The sequence below is a fragment of the Passer montanus genome, unplaced genomic scaffold (genome assembly GCF_014805655.1).
Source record: "Passer montanus isolate IOZ18808 unplaced genomic scaffold, ASM1480565v1 scaffold5, whole genome shotgun sequence".
In the NCBI taxonomy this organism is placed as follows: Eukaryota; Metazoa; Chordata; class Aves; order Passeriformes; family Passeridae; genus Passer; species Passer montanus.
The window spans coordinates 7,733,829-7,753,254 of NW_024369929.1; the positions used below are offsets into that span (position 1 = coordinate 7,733,829).

Genomic DNA, 19,426 nt, shown 5'->3' on the forward strand with positions numbered 1-19,426 from the left:
GTTTTTCAGATAGTTAGAGGCATTTGTGGGAACCCCCCCAAAATTCTTTCCAGAAACTTCACATGTCATAAAAAAATCTAAATCTTCTACATTCTGATAGACAAGAACCACGTTCAAACGAGAATACAGAGTACTTTACAGCTGGCATTTCAGATATGAATCCTACTCTATATCAAACACTCAACTCATGTTTAGCTATTGAGTTCTCTGTTCATTGAATTAATTTAATTTTACTTATTTTTCCCTGGCTCTGGGGAACCTTCCTTGAAATACAAACATTTCTAGGAAAAGTCATCTCTCTGAAAAGCTTCATTTTCAAAGAATCTTTGTTTTTCAGATGAAAAGCTGTTCCACTTAAAACCTTGAGCAACTCTGTACCTCTAGTACCTACAGAAGTGTCACCTGAAGAAAGTCAGCAGTATTAGATTCAGAAGATATGTACTGAGCCTGGCAAGGAAATGCTCTAAAGCTTGTAGGCTTTGGTATTAGCATACATAATGTCTGGTTTATAACCCTTGAAATCTGAAGGAAATTCCAAAGCATGTCAAGATCAGCCAATTGTCAAGAGTTCTCTCTCTGTCATTACAACTTTTGTCGTATACATGCTCATGTCTACCAGTGAACAGAAATAAGGTATTTTCCAGAAAACAAGGAGGACTGGAATTAGTGTTACAAAGTGGCAAATGAAAATAGCTTCCAATAAGACTGATTTGGGTTTGATTTGGCAAAAAAAATAAACGTCTCCAAAAGCCCATCTCTGAGTCATTCTTCAGTTTCATCACAGAAAGCTACACTTCCCTTCCTGTGGTAAAAGTACGTCTGGTGACTCAGAGGTTATTTGTCTTAAATACTGGCCACTGAACTATTTTACATACCTTAATAGCTTCACAGACTCAAAAGAGCAATATCAGAGACACAGAAGAAATACTTACTTGATTTTGAACCACAGGAGGGGGCTATCTGACCATTTGGGCATGTGCACATGTTTGGTCTAGAGCAAAATCCATCCCCACAGGAATGTCTGCAGATTGCTATTAAGAAAACAAAAATGCCTTTAAAATATGTCTCAAAAACCTCAAACACATAAAAAAACACCTGACAGAAAAGTCAGTTCCATAACATAAATACCCACAAACTCATTAAACCACATACAACAGATGCCAAAACAGTTCCTCCTGTTCATCTACATCTTTATAGAGGGCAGCTAAGACCTAGACCTTCACCATCTGCTATGAAAAGGTCTGGGAACATGCCACAGGCCATACTAGATATGGGGAGATTTCCTTGGAAAAGTGAAACTGCTGTCCATTTTAGCCTTCTCGAAGGAAGGAAGGAAGGCACTGAGGCAGCAACATAATGCTTCCTTTATTTCTGCACCACACACAGACAAGAGCAGTCATTCCCATCTGACAGCACGCTGCTTCAGGATCTCTGGAGAGAGTCTTATCAGCCTTGGGCAAAGTGCCTTTAGGAATTTTTTCTGGTACACTGCTCTCCTACACATGAATATGCATATAGCACTATGAGGTATGCATATATTTATATCCCTACATATATATTTCAGGGAGATGGTCCAAAGAAGTGGAGAAAATGCATTTGCTGGCCTGATGCTGTTGTGTCCTTCCATTAACCCAAATAGATTAATATATTCCACTCATTCCCAAGAGTTCACACATCCCTTGGAACCCTTTACTAGAGACTTAAACAGAACATGTGGACGAGATTAATCTTTTGTTAAATATTGGTATCACATCACTGTGTTGTAGCCCATGAAACTTTGTATATTAGCTTAATATATTTTAAATGGTAAAGCAGTCATGTACAGCTGCTGTTGAAAACATACAGAAACACATTTCAGTTCTGCTATACAATTAAAACCACCCTGAGACACAGAAGGACAAAGACAAACATCAGTCATAACACATAACTAGATTAACTTACGGACTATGCATTGGTTTCCACCAGGTAACGTTTTCCATCCAGGGCAGCAGTAGGCATTGTAACGTGATCCACACACATTTGGTCTGGAAAAAAATAAAAAGGATAAGGATGAATTCTTATTTTTACTCAGAAATATGTTTTAGAAGTAGAGATGTAAAATGGAAAAGGTAAATCACTGCAATATACATTTCAATAATTAAATTTAGAAGTGTTGTATGTTTTTGGCCTGTAATTGTTGGGTTTTTTTGGTAACATACATTTTTATAAATTAAAGATTACATTACAAGCACAAAATTGAATCAGTAACATTTGAACAACAGGAACAGAATGGGGAAACCTTGTCTTACAACACTCCATACCTGAGGAAGTAGCCCTCCAAGTTTTTTGAGCAAAACTCACACTTAAATAAAAAATTAGCATCCAGCATCATTAATAACCACAAATTAAATCTAGTGCTGTTTGACTGGGAATTTTTAAGCTTCCTGTTGCTTTCCTTTCTTTACTCTAAAGCACTATTACTGTTCCCTGTTTTGTCCATGAACAAAACTATGTATGTGTGAGTGAAACATGCCAGCAAGAACATTAACCAAATTAATGAGTCAAAATATGTTAATTCTTCATTAGGATAAATTACTTACTACCAAAACTAATCAAGGATGTCGGTGTATGTAGTGATGGGATCCTATGAAATGAGTCTGAGGGGCCTATTGCCCTCCTTAAGTGGTGAATCCATTGGAATTTTTCTTTCCAACCCATTTCTGTCATCCACATTTACCCTGTCAAATAACTTTATTTACTAGAGTTTATGACAACTGAAAGCTGACAGGACATGACACTATTCCTATCATGATTTTATTGATAAAAAGACAAAAGTTGAAATTATTCTACGTCCCTCATACATAGAGGGACAATAGACATTTTTTTTATTCTATCTTGTCCTACTTATTTGATGCATCTATCCATGCAAATAAAGCTAGTAAGAATACTTTCAAAAATGGTAACATGTGCCTTCTTTTGTTTTACACTTAATAATCTTAGCAGAGGAAAATGTTACAACCTCTGTTAATATTGTAAGCAATTACTCAATAGATTAATGCAGCTAGAACCAGCTAGAAACTTCCTAGGAACCGCTATATTAAAATACTGTATACAGATTAGAGACAGATTGAAATGTTTACTGTGTTAAGAAGGGTTCTCTATTATTATTTTGTCCTTGGTCTTTCAGAAAGTTCTTCATTGCTAGTATTGCAATGTTTAAGTAAACAATAGTTACTTCATATGCTGAGGCCACTTAAGACAAACAATCTCAATATATACAAACATTTATGCATGTTTTCTAACTAAGTAAAGTTATATACTCTATTTATTTAGAGATATGCAGTACTAAAGCAATTTCAAGTATTCTGATTACACCAATTTCAGTGACACCTATTCTTTCCAACCATGGCCAGAAACTACTTAAGTCAAAGCAAGCACTACCATTACCTTCCACTGGTTCTGGATCATTACAAAGTAGTAACGGAGGTGAATGTGAGCAACACAATTGGACTTGTTGCAGGGTCCTTTTGCCTTCCTGTGACTGGTGTTACAGACTCAAAGTCTTATTCATTTAATTCCAATGTATTCAGTTTTAGTAATGTCAGCTACTTCCCTGCAGGGCTATAACCATGTAACTTTCCTAGAGTTCCCTGCTCATCAATGCCAAATGTTGCTCCACACTCATCTGCCAAGTAAGACTGGCAAGCAGACAAGTGAGATTGCTTTTCACCTTCTCCAGTCAGAAGAAATAATGGAACTTATTAAGGCAGATAGAATGGGTTTGTTGCTACCTGTTATAACCTACACCCATTTCTGCTTCCAGCTGGTGAGGATCTATAGAAGGCTGACCATAAAGCGATGTTTATGTACTCTGCCAAATTTCAGTCTCAGCAAGTATGTGGCTTTGGGGACCATCTGGTCCATGTTAAGAGTCAGAAGTAGATTTCTGTGTCACAGGGAAACCTGGTTTTAAAAATCTTTTCCCAAAATGGGACTCTGGAAAACCTAGATGAGCCAGCAACCATGAAGTCAGAGACCCTGGGAGCCTTGAAGCTGTCCACAGGGTAGGCTAAGCCATACAACCAGGAGCCTCCAACTCCGGTGCTTAGCTTTGAAAGAAAAAAAAAAAGAAAAGTCATCAAACTGTACTTCCATGGAACAGTTTGAGCCTGACAAGTGCATTTTCCAGTGGAACACTTTTTCATCAGAAAGCTGCTGTCTAGCTTATAAAAGAAACCTATATTAAAGTCTGAATATTGCTTCTTTGAGACAGAGGGACTGTTCTAAAATCGTGCATATTTGTAAAATTACTTTGAAAATAATTAATTTTGAAGGTTAAATTAATTGATATTTATGAGGTGATCAGACACTATAGCAATAAATCCCATAAATAAAGTATTCAAGGTAATAATAAATAATTTACCTCATGTAAAATCATGGAATCCATCAATCAAATTGTAAAGGCTCTATCATGGCACTTGCATTGAACAGTTACCCACTGTGTGTTGCATAGAGCGTATTTTCCTGCTGATATTATAAGTTATGAATACTAAAGTAGTGGTTTATATTATTATAAAACTGTTTTCCTGAAGAGCACTAGAAATAGAATGCTGTTATAAAATCTGATATGATAAAAAATTAAGTTATAAAATCTGATCTGATATTTGTAATGATAAAATAAGCAAAAACATACCTATGTACCCTGAAACTATTTACAGAACCTTCCTTTCACTCCAAAGCCCAGAGAACTTCTGTTCAGAGAACAAAGTTGTTACCATTGAAATTTATAAAAAAAAAAGTCTTCTGTTTTATTTTAGAGACACTTAATGAACTTGTAAAGTGTAAAAGGATTTCTCTAATGGTATGGTGCTGAGAGACAGGATGGCTGATGCCCAGAGTTTCATCAAAGATGTCCAATTTAAACAAGATATTATGTCTTTGATTAATGATACTCAAGTAGAAATTCAGTAGCAAAGTGAGCTGAATTATCAAAAGACATTAGACATGAGTCATCAGCTAAAAAGTTCTTGGAACAGCAGATAGAAAAAGGTTCATCTGGAAATTCTGATAACTAACACGTGAGAGTGATAGGTTTGCCTAGATATTGACAACACCTGCATGCACCAAAGTAGAAGAGATTCTTTGCAGAAAAGGGGCCCTACAGCCCATTACCGAGTACAGCCGTGTGGGTCCCTTCCCGGCTCGTGGGGAATGAGCCGGGCAGAGCTGCAGCATCGCTCCTGGAGATGCAGCACCGCCTCCGGCTGGCACAGCCTCTCAAATAAAAGCTCTCCTTTCTCCACAGGGCAACACTGATGTCACCCACGGAAAGGACAGACGGGGGCTGTCCCTGCCGTGCTTCCAGAGCCCTGGCTCGGCAGGGATGTCGGGCTGCCCGGTTCCCCTGACCTGCAGCCGGTACCCAGGCGCTGCGGGTGGATTGGCGGAGCGGGCACACAAAAGGTAAAATAATGAGAACAAACCATGCTAAGCTTGGCAGCCTTCTTATCAGCTATAACTAGGCAGCCAGAGAAGTGAGGGAGACTTTCAAAAGCCCTGTGTGAAGGCGGCAGGAGCAAACACCCAGCGCGGGAATGGCAGGGACGCCTGTGGCAGTGGGACTGTCCTCTCCGGGGTCCCGGCAGAGGCACCGCCGGAGCCCCGTGCTGCAGCCTGCCAGGGGGGAGGGATAATTCTCCACATCCCCACTCTGCCCGGCCTGTGACCCCTCGAGGAAATTGCAACCCTCTCCGGAAGAAAGTATTGCCCATCTGCAACTCCCATGGGAGGAAGAGTTTCTGGCACTGCTGTGAGCGAGGCTTCAGGCAGAAATTTTGTCAGCAGCGCTGCCATGCACCGGCCAAGGCTGGCGTAATCCGCGCTGAATCAAACCCAAAGCACGGGTCTCTAATAAATTACACAGAGACCAGACAGAGAGGGCAGAGAGCAGCTGGGAGAGCAGGAGAAACAGCTGACCACCACTTAGAGAGCTGGAATGCAGGGATACTGGGAAGGGCTTCTCATCGCTCCCTCAACTCCTTTTTCCTCTCCCTAGGAAAACACATGGGGATTCTTCCTTGCAAGAGAACGTTTCATGAACAACTTCTATTAACTATTTGGCTGCAGTGGCTAGCATATGACCCAGTTTTCTGGCAGAAAAATACAATTTAAAGCAATATCATCAGCCAGCAGTTGTTTTTAGAGAAAGTTTTGCCTATTTTCCTTCTTATGTGGGTAACTCTGGTAGCTGCTAAAACTGTACCCAGAACTATTTGCTGATCATTTCCACATAAAATGGAGTGATGTTTCCATGCTTGCACTGGGCAGTTAAAAAGAACTACAAACTGCACCTGAAAAAATGGGAGGCTGGTCTTAAAAATGTCCTTGTAAAGGCTCCAGAATGTGATGAGGAATAGCTTTTAATAGTATGTTTCAAGAGACACAAAATCAGATCTATACTTTTTGCTGTAAACCAGCTTTCTGTACCTACCTAAACTTTTCAGTGTCTCAGAATAAATACTAAATGCACAGACTGGAGCAACTCTGCTGACACCACTGGAGTTTTACTCAGCTTTCCCACAGAATCAAGAACTTCCATCACCACATACAGTCCAAACTTCAGTGGACACAGCAATGAGCAACGTAATTTAAGTTCACCCTCCTCTGAGTGGGGGTTGGACCACATGGCCTTCCAAGATCCCTCCTCACTTAAATGACACAAGCCAAGTATGCATAAATTAGAGGTCTGTATCTAAAGCACCTCCTTTAGCTGTGCTGGCACCTACCCCTCCTCCAAGGAGCAGTGAGCAAAGCAGAACTCAGAAAGGAATATCTGGTTCCTCAAGCTATCTATTTCAATCATATAAAAGGAAACCCTACAAAACTATGCTATACTCTGGAACAAACACAAAATTTAGCTTCTATTGTACTACAAAGAATAAGCATGCACTTTTAAACAAAATATGTATTTTTACATAGAAAGGACTGCATCTGATGTACTCATTTTTACACTGCAATAAGCAAGCCTGTGCCATGCAGAGAGCCTAATATGATAACTATTTCTCACTCTGACAGAAAGGATACTGCTGTCCCAGAATTCTGGCTCAGTTCAACTAAAGAAATAGCACGCTGAGCAGCTCTACGGGTATCTCTGGCTCTGGCCAGAAGTTCAAAATGACATGCAAGTTTCCTGCAGCAACACTGAACACTTTTCTAACCCTAACCTCCATCACAGTGTGACAGCTAAATACAGCAATCCAACAACAGCACTGACATTAAGAGAATTCTTCCGCAATTGCTCTGAAAATCCAGCCCTGTATTTTGCAGGGACACGCTCATCTAACCTGACAGCCAGGCATTGTTCTCATTCATAGCCAGGGACAGACGCGTTTCTGGCATGTATTCCTTCATTGTTCCACTTGAGAATGTCAACGGGTCCAGTTCAAAACCCATCTACATGGCTGTATAGGACACGGAAAGTACAAGTACATCACCACAAGAAACTATCTGCCAGGCAGACAAGTGAGTGGATAAACAGGAAGGATCCCTCAGGTACTTTCTTAAAACAAACACCAAAAAAAACAACTAAAAAGATATATTCAGAGGACAAGTCTTTTCTATCTGGTATAAACTAAAAACATCCCATGGGAAATGGATGTAACTGTGGGCTAAGTCAAAGTTTAGCTGTCCAGACGTCACTTCCAAGAGGGGAACAGGGAGAGATCATTTCACACCTCCAGGTCTGCTCCCCACACTCACCATGTACCCACTGATGGTTGCTGAGGGGGCAAACCTCTAACAGTGTCCTGAGGGAAAGCAGCCAGGGAGCTCAGGATTTCCACCAGCCCGTGCCCAAGCTGAGCAGCAGCACAAGGGCTGGTGTGGGGCACACTGCCCAGACAAACCCAAGGGCAGCCAGCCCCTTGTTGAGGCTCCCCCGAGGGCTGCAGGGGTACCACCCACCATCCCCTCCATGGAGGACACTCAATCCTTTAGGGAGTCTCCTATACTTGACACTTGCATCAATACTGTCAGAGAACGCCCTTAGTGCTAAGCAATGCTATCAATTTGTGTATTAAGTGTTCTACCTTAGGTTACTGAAGATTTATTTTAGGTAAGTCATCAATATTTCTCCTCTCTTCACTACACAATATTCTACCCTTTGTCTCTCTCCTTGCTGGGACAGTGATGCCACATTTTCAAAAGGCTAATCACCTGCACATCTGCCATAAGGAAATAGAAAAACCCTGTTTTAGTTCAACTTGTCCCTAGCAGAACTGGTAATTTACTCTGTACATGGGGAAGAGAAAAAGATGGAATATTAAAGGGAAAAACAAAAAAGAAAATAAACAGGAAAATAATGTTCCTGAAAGGAAACAAATTTTAGTTTGAACCCTCAGCTGAACATCACTGGATATTCTGATGTCCTCCAGCAAAATATGAGAGAGGGAAGCTTGAAAAAGAGGATGAAAATGATTAAGAGTGTAGACAAAAGAACTGTGGCTTTCATTTGGTATTTCTGAGGCTATAATGGTCATGAATCATTTCATAAAATGAGAAGTAGAAAGGAAAACAACAGATTCTCCAGCAAGTCAACATTGAAAATATTTTTCCAGATAAAAGCTAGACCTCCTTCATACTTCAGTGAAGATCTATAAGCAAAACCAGAAGGCAGAGATTTTAATTTAACAGGCTATATTTTACATCCTAATGTACCTTCCAAAGAAGAGCCCGACTTTACTGAACTGTCACAAAAAAACAAATTATTGTCCTCATGCCTCTATCTGCACACCAGCCTTAGCATGAATGAGGCTGTTCAGTAGGTCTGAAATCCTTTTAAAAAGATTAAACAAATAAAACTAGGTGTAAAAGTCAGAATGGATGAGAAAACAACCAAAGGAGAAATGTAAGTTTGAAAAGCTACAAATATATTTCCCAGCACAGTGCAATGGTTAATCAGAAACACTCCAGGCCACAATTGCTCCATTCTACAAAAATATTTACTGAGTCTGATGAGCAAGACCAAAGTGACAGACATGCCTCTATATCCTCTTCATCTTTAGGGTTCAGCAGGGAGATGAAGAAAAAGAATGAGATAGGAGTTATTCTCCTTGCAAAACAAAAAAAGTTATTGATTAATTTCTTACTATTTTCATATGTGCACATTCAAAGATCTAAAGGTCCTAAAATCTTTTTCAAGTAGAGATGATCTCCTGTTATCCAGTGTCTACCACATTTCTACCAAGAGGAAATTTTCCTAGTGATCCATACAGCTAAATATTTGGGGACTTTCATTTTGGGTAATACCATTCTAACAATCACAGGTTGCTCAGTCCATGAACATAATTAAAGTGACCCTTGTCAAAAACTGTATTGAAGTTCATACACTAAACATTCAAATTTGCAGGATGGAAGAGGAATGACAAAGACTGTCCTAAGTGAGCAGCAATACTGAGCAACACACCACAGGAAAGGAAAATAAACAGGGAAACAGAAGCTGTAATCTTATTTGATAAGGACGACTGTAAGTGAAGCTGACAGACGGACTGTTCCTGCCAAGCTCTGACCCAGAGATCCTCCCTTTGCTCCCATATCAACTGAGAGCAGCCCTATGCTTACTTCAAGTCTGCATCCTCGAGCCCAGCACAGCCCCAAAGGTTCCGACACCCGGGTGAAGCTGCACATAGAGCAGAATTTATCCAGTGACCAAGGGTAACAGACCCAGGTGATACAGAATCTGATGAACAACCTGTGGAATCACCACTGAACACAAAATACATCCTGTGCTGGCTCACAACAGGGGAGAAGTCTACTTTTATAAAACTTAAGTAGGCTCTTGACTGAGGAAAGTGCAGCTATGCTTAGCCAGCTTCTGTCTCCTCGAAGCAATTCTCTCAGGAAACCTGCACTGCAAACTGCAAATTACTGCACCCTGCTCCAACAAGACACACTTTCTGCAGGTGCTGTTCTTCCCCCAACTCTTTATGTCTCCAGTTTCTAAACACAGCACACCCCTGTCAATCAAAGTTCAATTAAACACTAACAAACTGAGATCAGAAAGTCTCCAGAAAGTCACCATCACACATAAGATGAGATAACTGTGTACTAAATCCAAAGAAGAAAATTAGTATCTGGAACACAAAGAAAGAAACAAAGTACTATCCATGACATCTCTTGTGTCTGAGTAAGGGCTATGGGATTCATGTGTTTCTAACCTGCCAAGCAATTATGTCATAGCAACAATCAGCCTTAAAGGACCCCTCAGGATGTACCTTGTGCAATAGGACACAAAGTGACAGCCCTGATGTGAAATCCACCAAGCCCACCACAGGCCAGCTGTGACTGCTCCTGCACATCTGGGGCAGTGTGTCAGGCCAGCCGATACAGCCAAGAGCTAAGCACACAAAAATGAATAAATAGATAATTGAGGGGAAGAAAGGAAAAGAATTACATACAGTGTTGCCTTCTTGATGTTCAACATGTCAACTTGGCACAGTGGTGCTGGGCCATAAGAAACCTGCTTCATCTTAGTCTCCCAGGCTGATTTTACAACATTTCCAAAACAATCTTTTTTCATACAGTACATCAAGAATGCTGCTACACTGTTGATTGTAGCCTTTTTCCTCTGCTTGCTCTATTTATGGCCCACTACCATCAAATGGCAAGAAAGTAATTATCTAATGTATTTTAGGAGAGGCACTTCAAAACCACATGTCCTCCTACAATATGAGAAAGACCACAGAGAGGGAGATGCTAAGTTGTCAGAACAAAATCTCAGAGCCTCCCACTGAAAGGGAGACTACAACAGTATTCACCAAGAGTTTTAACCACAGGTTGCACTGGCATGCCCAAAATGAATAAAGTCCTAATTTTGCCCTACAAACTACACAGGCCATCTTCCCCCAAAACTGATAAATCAGAATTTGGATTAAGGCTGTGCCTTCTAAAGAGATGGTGTCCAAATGACACCATTTGGATATCTAAATGGAGACTACAAGGACTACAAAGCCCTGAAGATTATTTATGTTTTACTGTTTTTCTCCTGCTCCACAAAGTCACACCTACATCAAATCACACCATACCAAAAGAGAGGAAACACATATATGAAGCACAGTGCCAATATCTATGAACTCACTTCACTCTAGAACTAGATTTCCAAGGATCATGTAATAACAAAAGAACAGTACCACAACCATTGGCAAATATATTCAGAGAAATGCAGAATATTAATGCTATGTGTAGTTGCCAAAGACTTCAGTTTTCACACTAGGATATGCTGGAATAAAAGTTCTTCATCCTCCATGTAAGCTTTACCCCACAGGCACAGAGGACTGGAAGGAGGCCAGCCATGCCACCTGGAAGCCAGGTGAGTGCTCCAGCACATGGGGTGTTACAGCAACCTGCATGTATTTTTAATTAAGTTTTTTATTTCCAAGTATTCAGGCTGCCTCCCACCTGCAGAGTGGCATTGACAAGGGGTGGCACCAGCAGCTGCCCAGAGGTGTGCAGGCCACAAGTGGCAAGAAAAATCCTTGAGGTTTTTCAGTATAAACAAATATTTACCAGTACAGAAAGTCTGCTTTTCTTCAGCAGGCTTTTAGTGGTAAAGATTGGTTTAAACAAAAACCAGAAGCCCTAATTATATAGCTGAACACTAGAATTAAGTTATAGATTAATAAGATTATTCAATTTCAGGGAGCACTGATGCATAAAAAGGGTCAAATCCAACCAAGTTTACTCAGGGAAGTGGATCAGTAAAGTTGTGGTCTTCATTTGAGGTACCCAAAAGAAATTGGTCCAAAAAGCTCAGTCTCCCGTTGAATACCTTTAATCCAAGACTTTTATGAATCCTTTTGGAGCCAACTATTCCATTCTACAATATTCACTATCATTTCAAACCTAAGAGGCACTTTCAAGTAATTTATAATTATTAAAATTAAAATATGCTTCTAGAATCACGTTGTGCATTTGGACAGCTCAATGCCATAAACATTGAGGCAGAGGTCACACAGATAAAAGCAAACATCTCCTGCAGTCAACAGCTTGCAGTAAAAAATGTTTAGTTGGAAAAATCATGAGAAACTGAAACAGATCTTAAGGTTCTTCATTTAAACATACAAGACCAGTATTCACACACAAACTATTCTCAAATGCTAAAATACTTCCAATAGTCATTATAATCAAACACACAAAATGACTGAAGTGTAAAAGGGTTTTCTTTAAAAACGTATCCCCATGTGCCTTACAGTAAGAGCAGGAGTTCATTTCAAAATGAAAAGAAAGTCTTAGTCAACTGTAATAACATGGAAATAAAGTTTCCCAGCATCTGTTATGACTTGTATTACAATTAACAGATTCCCAAATGTATTTGTACTGATGAACAAGTTAAAAAATACTACATCTTCTTGTAAAGTCATATTTTTAGTGCTTTAGTCCTCCAATTACAATGTATAATCCAGTATATACAGTTCCTATACATTCAAAATATGTTTTCCATCTGTCCTTCCAAATCTGTTCCACCCTTTTCTGTTAGAATGACAATTCTTTTTATTCAAATTGTATAGTGCAGTACCACACCTAAGAAAGTGCTCACAACTTCAAAACTGGAAATATCCAGCAGGATTCACCCAACAATGATCAAAACTGTCCTCCAGGCAATTGGGGAACTCTATATTCAGCCTCAAATCAGGGTTACAAAAGAAGGTCGTACAAAAAACCAAAACTAATAATTTGTTTTGTCTTTTTCTCAGTTCATCTGGCAAATTATTACATCCTTGTTAAGAATCTGCTTCCCAGGGGCACTCATTCATGTTGGTAATATTTAAAAAAACTGACCAAGATATAGGATAACTAAAATCTATGTTGACACTGTCTCTAGATTTGCAGATTACTAAGCAGATATATAACTCATAGATAAGATAAAAGGAAGAATTATTGAAAAGGACATAAAAGATGGCAGATTTCTCTTAAGTGTAAGAATCAACTCATAAGATTAAATACTTACCCTAACCCATTTTAGATTAAAAAAGTAATTAACACATTAAATATCATCCCTGGATGCACTATGTCTAAACAGCAGCTTCGAGTGACAGTTACACACACCAAAGAAATTTTATCCTCAGCTAACATGCCTCTAACTTCCACCAAGCCAGCACAGTGTGCTAAATGGCATATTCTGTGCCACTGAGCACAAAATTCTGTTTATCAGTTTGATACTATCTCAGAATCCTGTAACAACAAAGGTTATTAAAACACCCTAAAGAATACAGGCACTTTCTAATAAATGTTTTTTATTATCATCTTTTATTGCTTGCAATTAGTCCCTCAAACTTTACTGTACATCCTTTTCACCTCCTAGATTTTGTCACATCTACTTTGGATCTACTTTGTCCAACTATTTCTTTTGTGACAAGGTATAAGGAATTTAAATAAGAGTCTGATCCTACAAAATCAGATCCATGAAAAATAATGTTGAGAGCTTTCATCCATTTTTGCAGCATGCAGATCTAAAAACATAAACCCTTTTCAATCAGGCAAGCATTAAAAAAGCCAAATTGTAATCCAAATATAGGTAAAAAGTACTATAGAACTATAGAGGAAGTTAGTAAGAAATTAAAGCACATTCATCAAGGCCTCCAACAATAAAGTTGTAACAGCTTCTGTTTTGAGAAAATGGGGGCAAAATAAGCAATAGCTTGCATCCCTCACAGAAGCCTAAATATTTTAATACAATTTTTGTTACATTTCTCCTCTGTCTGACAACAGAAAAAAATTGGCTATGTGCTGAAAAGGCACATTGGATCACCTGAGAAAGGAAACTTCTTTTTATTACTTTATTAAAAACTTTTCACCTTTAGTGAACTAGATTTTCAACTGCACATGCATGCAATGCCTTTCAGCTGACTTCACAACTATTTTTGCATTGGAAAGGTGTTCCATTAGAATGGGGAAAACTTTGCCTGATGGAGATTTAGCCTTTAAAAAACCCTCTCTGCTAGGCATGTACCACAACGTTTCTTAAGAAATTAAACTCCTGTGTGCTTGGGCTCACCCATACCAGTACTAGACAGTTAGACAGTCCGTAAGAGAAGAAGATGGATATCACAAAAGGCTCAAGGTGGAGAAGAGCGAGGACAGCTGATGGCAAGGGCACGCTGTGGGCTCCAGGCATCACCGTTGTTCTGCTTTCATGCAAAGCAGGAGCGCGGGATGCGGGAGGAATGCACAAACCCGCAGCGTGCCTTCATCTAAGGCCTTCCTAGAAGATAAATTAGCAACCTCCGCGCTGCTGCGGCTCATCCCCACGAAGCATCGCCCCCCCAGAGGTGAAGCACGGCCGCAGCTCGCGGAGGACCTCGCACCCTGTCCGGCGGGGGGCTGGGAGGGCTCCGAGCCCTGGCGCTGCCCGGCCCAAACCGCTCCTCCGTATGGGCAGCCCGAGGGGGCTCGGGGAGCTCCCGCACCCCTGGAGCTCCTGCCGTCAAGGGGTTCTGGCTATGGATACACATGGCTGTGGATGCACACAAACAAACACACACACACACACACACACACACACGCAGGCAGATGCGCGCCGGCTGCCCGGCCGCGCCGCGGCACCCGGGAGGGGCCGGGCCGGCCCGCACCTACCCTTTGAGCGCGTCGTGCCCGCCGCCGTGCCCTCGCCTCTTGGCCCGGCTGGACCGGCTCTCCTTGGCGCTCGCCCCCTCGGCGTGCCCGGCGGCGGCGGCACCAGCCTGGGACGCCCACAGCACGGCAACTCCCAGGGCGATCCCCAGCAGCCGCCCCCGCCACATCGCGTCCCCCGAGCCCCCGGGCTGCGAGCGGCCGCTGCCTCCTCTCCGCCGCCGAAGACCGCCGGTCCCCGCCGCCCTGTCTCCGACCGGCCTCTCCAATGCGAGCTGCGGGGGGAGAAATGAGGAGGAAGGGGAGTTAGGGACGGAGGAAAAGCGGCCGCGGCCACCCCGCGCCCCCCGCCGCCTGCCCCCGCGCCCCGGCGCCGTCGGNNNNCTGCCCGGGGCCGCGCGGGCTCTGCCTCCCCTTCAGCAGCATCCGCGGGGGCTCCCGCACCCGCCGCGGACAGACCGCGGCCGCCGCCACCGCTCCCGACGCCGCTCCGGGGCTGGAAGCGTCCCCCGGGCACGAAGCCTGCCGGCTCCCGAGCCGGGCACCGCTAGAGCCGCAGCGGCCGGAGCCCCGCGCCCAGCCCGCCCGCCCCGGAGAAGCCGCTGCGAGGGGCGCGCACCCGCTGGAGCCGCCGCCGCCGGCTGCCGTTCCCGCTGCTGTTCCAGCTGCGGCCGCTGCACCCGCCGCTAATCCAGCTGCGGTTCCAGCTGCCCCCTCCCTCCTCCTCCTCCTTTTTCCCCTCCTCTCCCCCCCTCCCTCCTCTTCAAGTATCGCCCGCCCAACCCTTTCTCGCGAGAGAGGGGAATAAAAATGTTCCCCCCACCCCCGAGCCGCCGGCCCGGGGGCTCCCGGCGGTGCCCGGCCGCCTCCTGGCCGGCCCCAGGCCAGCCGAGCTGCGGCTCACCTGCGGCCGGCCCGGGGCTGGCGGGATGCTCGGCCCCGGGAGCGCCCCGGGAGCCGCGGGGAGCCCGCGGTGCTGCCCGGAGGACGCGGCGCTGCCGCTCCCTCCGCTCCGGCCAGGCAGCGCTGCCAGCTCGGGTTACCCCGCGGGTCCCCGGCTCACAGAGGCATCAGCGCCTGGGGCAGCCGTACTGCTGAGCCGAGTGTGTCAGACGGGAGAGGGGGAGCAGAAGGTAGTGCACGCCTCTCCTCCATCTAAATGCCTATAGATATGTATATGTAGAGGTATCTACTTCCTAGAGGTGCAGCATTTTGCATCTATAGCCTATGAAAAATAACATAAAGGTGTCTGTTTCCCTTATAAGGAAAAATAGCATCGATGGGGCTCTGCCGGAGAGGCTGCTGCAGAATGAATAATGCACTTTCTAGCAACTAACATGGCACAGACACCACGGCACCAAACTCTTCTGTACCTACTCCTAAATCTCCACAGCTAGCTCCAGAACAAATGCCTGCCTCATCCTTCTCAAGGAAAGAAAGCCCTGCAGTTTTTATTTATGGTTTAAATAAAAAATAGCAAACCACTACCAACACCTTAAAGGTAGAAAGGCTTTATACTGAAATAATTGAGCAGGGCTCACAACACGACACAGTTAACACAACACAGTTAACAGAGTTCAAGCCCATGCTCTATAAGCTCCTATCAAGTAACTCTCTGTACCAGGATTATCCCATTTCAACACAGGAAACACAAAAACAAAACAAACAAACAAAAAAATAGACTGAAAGTGAATGATACTTATGCAGTCTGCTGCTGCTCACATATAAACACTTTGGCAGAAATGTTAGATTACCTAATTTTCAGGTATTTTTCATTTTTGTTAGTTTCAGGTAGGTACTGATGGTCAGTGGTTCTGTATTATTGCATTGATGTTGTGCAGCTGAGCATTTGCAATTTCATAAGCAAGCAGCTGACCAGGCACAGCAGCTGCCAAACCACCCTGCCCAAAGATAAAGGCATGGTGTATTCTGCCACTGCAACAGTATCAGAAAAAAGGAAGTAGTGTGTGAGATTTCCTAGTACCAATCTGTTCACAGCTGAATTGTAATGGTGACACAAGATATGACAGATGCTAGTTGAAATATACAGTTTGAATCACTTCACAGTAGTTTGTATAGTACATATATAAATATGCATTGTCCTTCTAATCATACCTAGAACTATTTAAATTATGTACTAATCACAATAGCAGCTTGCTAATAATTTTTGCTGACTTTTATCATCAAGTGCTAGATTCTGCAAATTACAAAACAGTCATTTGATACTGACCATTTCAATGGCACTGTTTAACAGTGAGTGTTAAGACTTTCAGATAGAGATAAAATGTGAAATACCATGAGATGCTGGCCCAAGAAAGGAATGGGGTACAGAGTATGCCACCTCAGTGTGTCTGAGCAAGACTCAAGACAGTAGCAGCCCACACTTTATACCACTATTTTGTAACTTGTACAAAATGAACTAATTAACTTCAATTCTGCAAGCAAAGTATTACTGATTTGCAGTTTGCACCACAGAAGTAGAAGTTAGGGGCTGTGATTCACAAGAAATGTTGATTTTTCTGTTATAATCTAGTTGGATAACTAGGAATTTGATTTTTCATAGTTTTTGTTTGTCTGACACATAAGCATACAAAAATTAAGATTTTTTTTTTATGGCTATGCTGGTTGAAGAGAAAATATAGCATTGCCTAAAGGATTTTGTATTTCTTTTGCAGTGTCAAATTAAAATTTGCTCAAAACCATAACGAGATGAGGATAAAGGGGTAGTAATTATGCCTTGTATTAAGAAATTTAGGACAAGCATTACATTAATATACAGTTCCTTCACTATCATCTATGCATACAGCAAAATCTAAGCATTTACTTATTTTATAGAGAAGTTAAATTGAACCTGCAAAAATGTCCCTAGATATTTACTAATTCTGTTCATTATGTGAAAATAGAATTTACCAGTAAACAAAAGTGAGTTATGAAAGGAATTCTTGGTTGCTATTTACTCCAACATTCTTTTGGTTTCAACATTTTCTGTTTCAACCACTTTAATTTTGTGGATGAGCTACTAGAAAAATATCTAGTCTGTGTCCCAGGCTAATGGGGTGACTCTCTCATATCTTCTAGCACATTTTATGATGTATTTTTTGGTATCTTGCATGGTTGCAGAAATGTGGATTACACTATATGAAGTAATGCTACATGATATGTGGGCTGGAAGTTCATTAATCTAGTGAAACATGCAGCACATCATCAACTCCTGGTGTGTCATTTCAAAGAATATGCTTATACAATAGAAGTATTTACATTGTTGACAATTTTAAAATGGAGCACACCTGGGTCCTCAAACCACTAGAAAAATACAGTCACAAGGCAAAGACTTAAAACAACAACTGCTCTCTGCTGCTGAACAGAGCAGACCCTACTAATAGGGGTCATCCACACTCTTTCCCACAGCCACTTGAGTTTCTGCAAACATTTGGACTCTGAAGAACATCTAGACAAACAGATTTCTATATGGCCTCCAAAACACTTGTCAGCCACTTGAAGCTTCACTTAAGGGGAAAAAAACCAAGGCAACTAACAAGCAATTCTGATGATCCAGTTGATTGCCATTTCCTGTGACAAACAGAAAGATAAACTCTCAGATTAACCAAGATCCAGAAATTCAGTGATATTTGAGTTCCTTGATCAAACCATGGAATCAAACCCAAAAATAAAAGACACCAAGAACAAGACATCATTGCTACATACACAGCAGAATTTTCTATAACATTTAAGCAACTCTTTTTCCATTGAATGCTCATTCTTCCAGGTGATTTTGAGGATCTTACAGGTGCATTTTGAAGGATGTTGATGGCATGGATTGTTTTGGCAGGGCCCAAAATCAGGGCAGGATAATTACATGTAGGTTGATTCAAAGTAGGAATGATAGAAAAGACAAAAACCACGCTTTACAGCTGGCTATCACCTGGGAAACAGTGACCCTAAATATTTACATAACTTTATACACACTTTAAATCAAGTCCAGTACATTCTGCTAGTAAGACATCCTACTTGCTAACCATGCCTTAGTGTACCTCCCTGTGCTTATCACCATCATGTACATGAATCCTTTTACACAGTGCCCAAATTATTCACATGTAACTGATCCTCAGACACACTTACTTGTCCTGCTGTTTGGTCTACATAAAAAACACTGAACTGAAGTTTTCAGTGCTGGTGATCATCATGCTTAGCAGCAGAGGTGCAAAGTACTGGTCTCCCTCCTTGCTGGCCTTTGGCTGGCCAGTTCTCTTCATTTTACTCCTTCCTCTCCTTCTGCAGGATGGTTAGCAGAATAGTCATCTTTCAGGCAAACTGTTTTGAACTGTTGCATATTAAAAAATCTTATCACTAGAAGTACTATGATAAGTTGGGAGCTCATTTCAAAAAGTTTTTCTTTATTTCAATTTGTATGAACTTTTGCAATAATTGCAATTTTTATCTGTAAATTTACTCTAACCCAAGTGAGCAAAAAAAAAGTATGTCCATCTTACATATTTCTTTATTAAGAGGGCCTTTATTATGCCAATGAAAACAAATAGTGTGGGAAAGTTTTAGTGTGTGTATTTTTTTAAGTACATTAGAAGCACAAACAGTAATTAAATCCAGACAACCAATTAACTGGTTTAAATCTAAAAAAATAAAAAAATTGGGTACCTCAAAATAAAACACATCAATTTTCCTTAATGCTGTTTGGTCAGACAAGCTGTGATAAGTAGCTGTGGAATCCATTATTAGTAGATTTAGGGACATATTTCGCTCCAGACTTTTACTTCATTTTTACAAATGGCTTAATTGAAGTTTTCATCTGTCAGCAGAGTTTACA

At 41.7% G+C, this 19,426-nt stretch overlaps 1 protein-coding gene across 2 annotated transcripts in view; it reads right to left on the reverse strand.

Annotated features, from left to right (window-relative positions):
* FBN1 (fibrillin 1) overlaps positions 1–15,304 on the reverse strand; it is a 143,132-nt gene extending 127,828 nt beyond the window's left edge. Inside the window, exons 1-4 of one of the 2 annotated variants that reach the window (XM_039723287.1) lie at positions 15,224–15,304; positions 14,608–14,879; positions 1,942–2,024; positions 933–1,031 (exon numbers count right to left, since the gene is read on the reverse strand). In XM_039723287.1, the coding sequence (XP_039579221.1) occupies positions 933–1,031; positions 1,942–2,024; positions 14,608–14,774 (349 nt within the window). In that variant the 5' untranslated portion in view covers positions 14,775–14,879; positions 15,224–15,304. Of the gene's footprint in view, positions 1–932; positions 1,032–1,941; positions 2,025–14,607; positions 14,880–15,223 lie in introns of those variants that run through there. The other variant, XM_039723288.1, reaches the window with a different exon arrangement.
* Between the last annotated feature and the right edge of the window lie 4,122 nt (positions 15,305–19,426).